Source organism: Habropoda laboriosa, unplaced genomic scaffold (assembly GCF_001263275.1).
Source record: "Habropoda laboriosa isolate 0110345459 unplaced genomic scaffold, ASM126327v1 scaffold84, whole genome shotgun sequence".
Taxonomy (NCBI): Eukaryota; Metazoa; Arthropoda; class Insecta; order Hymenoptera; family Apidae; genus Habropoda; species Habropoda laboriosa.
In genome coordinates, this window is record NW_017100202.1 from 54,830 (window position 1) to 61,164 (window position 6,335).

At 30.5% G+C, this 6,335-nt stretch overlaps 2 protein-coding genes across 2 annotated transcripts in view; both read left to right on the forward strand.

Annotated features, from left to right (window-relative positions):
- The window catches only part of LOC108570416 (diphthamide biosynthesis protein 2), a gene marked incomplete at its 5' end in the record, with an annotated part of 1,583 nt that extends 331 nt beyond the window's left edge, over positions 1-1,252 (forward strand). The window contains 3 exons of the mRNA XM_017932277.1: positions 24-508; positions 578-872; positions 952-1,252. Coding sequence (XP_017787766.1) covers positions 24-508; positions 578-872; positions 952-1,121 — 950 coding nt within the window. The remainder of the gene's footprint in view (positions 1-23; positions 509-577; positions 873-951) is intronic.
- Positions 1,253-2,810: 1,558 nt separating this feature from the next.
- LOC108570459 (sodium/hydrogen exchanger 8) lies at positions 2,811-5,302 on the forward strand. Its single transcript, XM_017932322.1, has 4 exons — positions 2,811-4,177; positions 4,257-4,426; positions 4,509-4,880; positions 4,952-5,302. The coding sequence occupies exons 1-4, from the start codon at positions 2,887-2,889 to the stop codon at positions 5,300-5,302; spliced, it is 2,184 nt and encodes a 727-aa protein (XP_017787811.1). The 5' UTR covers positions 2,811-2,886.
- Positions 5,303-6,335: the final 1,033 nt, after the last annotated feature.

The following is a 6,335-nucleotide window of genomic DNA, read 5'->3' on the forward strand; positions in this document are numbered from 1 at the left end:
CTATCATAAATATGTTTTTATTTCAGAAAATATATATAAAATATTGAGTTCTATTTATAAAAATTTAATCTTTACTTCATTAAACTGTACTTCTAATGTGAAATTCACAGATACAAAACATTGTTCATCTACAGTAATCTTAGGTAGGTGTTTTAAATTAGATAAGGAATACAAAATAGAAGATTATGCAGCATTTTTCCTGGGAAACGATGGAAAAACATTCACTACATTAGCAATAACAATTCCTGCAAAAAAGTGGTACTATTTTGAAAATAATAATGTTGTTGAATATGAAGCTTTAAATACACCATGGTTAAAAAGAAGAAGGTTTTTAGTTGAAAAATTAAAAGATGCCAAAGTTGTTGGTATAGTTGTAGCTACTCTAGGCATTAAAGATTATCTTAAAATAATAACAATGGTTAAGCATATTTTAAAAGAAAAAAATAAAAAATCTTATATTTTGAGTGTTGGTAAAATTAATCCAACAAAACTTGCTAATTTTCCTGAGGTATGTCAATACAATTAAAAATATTAGCTATATTAGTAGTATTGGTAACATTATATTGTATCTTTACAGATTGATGCCTTTGTTGTGATAACATGTCCTGAAAATGAAATATTTGATTCTAGAGAATTCTTTAAACCAATACTAATGCCTTATGAAGTAGAATTAGCATTTAATAGTTCAAGGGAATGTTATACACAAAGTTGTATGGACTTTAGACAAATACTTCCTGGAGGAATAAATTATATTGATTTTAAGGCATCAACAGATTCAGATGTCTCTTTAATTACTGGTGAACTTAGAAACTGTAATGAAAGTGCTCTATGCACAGATAAGATGAATGCTCTAGTAATTAATAATTCAACAGGTACCTCTGTGTTACAAAAAATACCAGTATATAACAGCAGAATATATTTTGTGTAACTCTGTTATTTTAATTGATTTAGGTGTTGTTGCAATCGGGAAAGCAGGAGCTGAATTTTTACATAATAGATCATGGAAAGGAGTTGAACAAAGATTAGGCAAAGATGCAGTACATTCAGCAGAAATTGGCCGCTCTGGTTTACCAAACTGTTATGAAAATGAATCTATTTCTATAAAAAAAGATAACGAATGAATATAATAAATACAATAATGTCCGTAATGTAATATCACAGACGTGGTACACAATAGACCTATCACCCAATTTATTTCTTTGTCCCACATCGCGGGGCTCTAGAGCTCCCATACCATTTTCGTGTCGTTTCCAACGTTATCGATTCAGCATAGAATAAGATTACAACATTAGTAGTGGTTGAAATTAGAACTAAATGTAAATATGAAATTACAAATAAAGTATAGGACACAATATCTTATAACCGTATACAAAATATAGAATTCTATATGTACTTCTAAATATATAATATCATAGACGAGGAACAGAATAGACCTATACATCATTCAAATTGTGCACGCGACTCAAAGTTTGAAAAGGAGAGATCGCGCTTGCAACTTTGTTGCCGCGAATCGTCTCGAAAAAACGCACAATGTTGCAAAACGGTGCGCCGCGTTTGTAACTTTGTTGTTACGACCCCCTTTGTGAAAGTGCACATTTGTTGCAACGCGGTTCGCCGTGCAACAATGTGCAAAATCTCGAGCGCGATTCGCGCCAACAAAGTTGCAAAATCGATAACACATTTGCTACAATGTGCATTCGAATATAATACGAGTTAACGATGTTACAAGCGAGAATGACGCTTGTAACAATGTTACATTCAAGCGTAGTGCTTGTAATAATGTTTGCGTTCGAAATAACGCTTCTAATAATGTTGTAATCAGAAATAGAGATTCAATAATGTTTATCGTCTCTGAGAGCCCGTACTAAAATTGTTAATAACTAATTATTAAAAAGGTCTAGTACAATAAAATTCATATGTGAAAGTTTCTGAAGGTCCACAGTTCAGCTTTCAATCCTAAAAGTTCACAAATTCATCGTAAATAATGAGTTATTAATGATTTTTTCCTGGCCGACTTTATGTAGCGTCTGAAAGGCGGCCATTACCGCCCGCGAACCAATAGGAAACGTTTTCTCTCTATCCTTGTCGCACAGTAGTGATTTCCTTGTCTAATACCTCTGTTTACTTTCTATATTCCTATTAAAAAGTCGTAGTTCGCATCACCAAACACGAGATGGCGTTAGTTTTGCTTTTGAAAATTTTCAGTCTTTGTTTAACCCTATTATTTTCCTTGTCTAACTCATTTCTTTAATGCTATTCTTGTTTCTTTCTATTGGCTTTCTTGTCTTACTCATTGCTAAAATGCAGACCGGATTACATGTATAATAAAAATATTAATTTTAACATAGTTTAAAAATCAACCATACATTTTCTTTTTATATGTGCAGTTTTAACTTAATAAGTCGCGTACGCATTTGTTCGATCGCGCGCGGATGAGTCTCTGTTTTCCGTCCCTAAGCGCGGGCTCTACGCACGCTCTGATTGGCCAGTGTTTTTCGTTAATAATTCAAAAATGAAGCTTCAAACAACATTTTGGTAAAGGAAAAAGTTGTGCAAAGTCACCCCAACAACCCCCCATTTCCGGGTGTTCGAGGAGTTACGGGACACCCTGTATAACTTTAATTTTTGTAAATACTTTTTGCCGAACAGTTTTAATTTTATCAATTTTGTATGCTTTATTACAGATTACTAATATAAATTAAAAAAATTAAATAAACTGCTAAATTTTTGTATGTAAAGAACTCGTAACTTTTTTTTTTACTGAAACACGTGTTCTATGGGTGATGTAAGCATACGGCGAGATATCGAAATATTCTATATCAGTGTCATCACAATGTTGAACCTGACCGGGGAAATGTATATTTAAGTGCCGAAAACAGTTTAAACATGAATTTGTATTCAGTTGATAATAAACTTTCATATAAAAATTTCATTATTTGCATCACATTTTTGGTTTTTGGTGCGTGGACTACAGTGACATATGCAGAAGACATTTCTAACCCCAAACATGAAAATGGCACATCGGACAGTAAAAATACTGTGTTGAAAGATTCTCCGCCGACGAATTTGAGTACTAATATTTCAATAGAATTACGTACTTTAGAAAATTCTGACAATAGTAATGTGAAACCAAGTGTCACTACTTCAGTACTAAATACAACATCTCGAAACGTATCTACAACTACAGTTCAACCTGATCGTGATAATAACAGTCAAACAACTGAGAAAGTTAATACGTTATCTACAAGTATTATTAATGATAAAAATGGAAATAATATGTCAGATTTTACAATTCCGTCACAAAGTTCGGATATTAATAACGCAACGAATACGAGTACAACAACAGTTACGCCAGCAGAACCAGTATTACCGGATAAGGGATCCGCAGAAGAAGAACATAATAGTTCTATGTCCATATTTTTTGTTCTCTGTGTTTTAGCATTAGGCATTTTACTTATACATCTTATGCTAGAAACAAATTTTCAGTATCTACCGGAATCAGTAGTAATTGTCTTCTTGGGAGGAGCCATTGGTATGATTATAAATCTTATGTCAAATCAAAACATAGCTAATTGGAGAAAAGAAGAAGCCTTTTCTCCAACTGCATTTTTTCTTGTACTTCTTCCACCTATTATATTTGAATCTGGATATAATTTACATAAAGGAAATTTCTTTCAAAATATTGGCAGTATTTTAGTTTTTGCTATACTTGGCACAGCCATATCTGCATTTGTTATTGGAGCTGGAATTTATTTGTTAGGGTTAGCTCAGGTAGCATATAAACTTAGTTTTGTTGAAAGTTTTGCATTTGGGTCATTAATATCAGCAGTAGACCCGGTTGCTACTGTAGCTATATTTCATGCCTTAGAGGTAGATCCAGTATTAAACATGTTAGTTTTTGGAGAATCTATTTTAAATGATGCTATTTCCATTGTATTAACTACATCTGTATTGGAATCCAATAATGCAACAACTACTAGTGAAGCCATTATACTTGGCTTAAATAGATTTTGTCTTATGTTTTTTGCCTCTGCGGGCATTGGAGTTGTCTTTGCTCTTATAAGTGCATTATTACTCAAACATGTGGATCTCAGAAAGAATCCTTCTCTTGAATTTGGACTTATGTTGGTATTTACATATGCTCCATATGTTTTGGCAGAAGGCATCCAATTATCTGGTAAGAATATATTTACATTGAGTATTTTTTAATATAGTAAAGTAAATAATTAAGATTTAAATATAACAAATTATTTCAGGTATTATGGCAATTTTATTTAATGGAATTGTAATGTCACATTATACACATTTTAATTTATCAACTGTTACTCAAATTACAATGCAACAAACTATGAGAACCTTAGCATTCATTGCTGAAACCTGTGTATTTGCATATTTGGGATTAGCTTTATTCAGCTTTAGACATAGGGTACGGTAATATAACATAACAATATAAAGCTCATATTCAATATTTTAATGTATTTTACATTAACAATAAATTTCAATTGCAGGTTGAACCTGCATTAATTATATGGTCTATAGTTCTATGCCTAATTGGTAGAGCTGCAAACATTTTCCCTTTAGCTTTTCTTGTGAATCGTTTTCGAGAGCATCAAATTACTAAAAAAATGATGTTCATAATGTGGTTTAGTGGTCTGCGTGGAGCTATTTCATATGCTTTGTCATTACATTTAGATTTTAGTGATGAAACACGACATGTGATAATCACCACTACATTAATCATTGTATTATTTACAACATTAATATTTGGTGGTTCCACTATGCCATTATTGAAATTTTTGAGAGCAGAAAAGAAACCAAAAAACAATAGTAGGAGGAAAAGGAAAGACAAAGAAGTTTCATTAAGTAAAACTAGAGAATGGGTATGTCTATATGTATGGAAATATTTATATAGCAAAATATATGTATTTTATGCATTATATTTTTATTGTAGGGACAAACAATAGATTCTGAACATTTGTCAGAACTTACAGAAGAGGAGATTGAAGTATCTTTCCTTCAGTCACGAATTCGTGGTTTTGCAAGATGGGATCTAAAATTTTTTATCCCATTTTTTACAAGAAGATTTACACAACAAGAATTAAAAGATTGTAAATCACAAATGACAGATCTAACAAATCAATGGTATCAAGCTATTCGAATTAGTCCAATGGAATCAGATGATGATGTAACAACTGCATCAACAGCGCAATTAAACATAAATTTAACAGCAGAGAATCAGAATCAAATACATGGAAAACAAAGCAAAAGACGTCCAAGTCACGGGTCTATATTAAGTATATAATTTATTTTTGTGTGATGTGCTAAGTGTGCTGTCAATGCTATGCTTGTACTATGAATGTATATAAATTTTTATTGATAATGGTACCAACTATAATTTAACGAGAATATCTTCTGTGATTATAGTTTCAATTGATCTCTGTACAATATTTTTAGTATATATTTTTACAATACAAGGTTATAATCCTTTATCTGATTTGTTACAATGAAATAATCTCCATGAGAATAAGGTATTATTTCAAACGAAAATTATATTAATAAAAAACTATTATTTGTTAGCTTCAGCAAATAGCTATGATTGTTATATAGTTATACATATTTACTGGTGAAGATCATTTAGCATCTAAACATTTGCTTTGCTCTCAAAGCTTATTGTTGGTGAGGGGCTGTACTTAATATGAATTAAGATTTTGAAGTATTAATAAATTTACAATTAATTTACAGAGAGGACGAGGATTGGTCTGATTACTGATCAGGTTTATCTAAATAATTTATGGATTGTTTCATCAGTTAAAAATATTGTTACAACAAAATATATACTTTAAATATAAATGTTACATCAGAGAAAATTATATTATTAGTGTACAAATGACAAATTCCTACATTTTGTTATTTAATGTATGATTGATCACTCTTAAATTGTTGCAAATTGTACTTTTAGAGTTACTGTTTAACACTATAAATAATCGATAGGAGAACAACTACTATTTAGTTGATTTTGATTGAATTAGTAATGGTTGAGTAACATAATGAAATGAAGAAGTATGTGATATTTTGAATAATATTTAAATACTTGCACAAAAAAATTATGTACATTATAAACTGGCCATGCTGCATATCGTGCGAAATAAATATTTGTATAAATTATAAAATTTATATGGCACTAAAAATGTACTTATTAGGAAGTATAAGCTTAATCTTATAAAAGTATAGATTAATATTGCACATATACATTCAAATTATTGAATGACAAAATAAGTTTAAAGATTAAAATTTTTTAAAATAGTTAATTATTTATGAATTTTACAAAATAACGT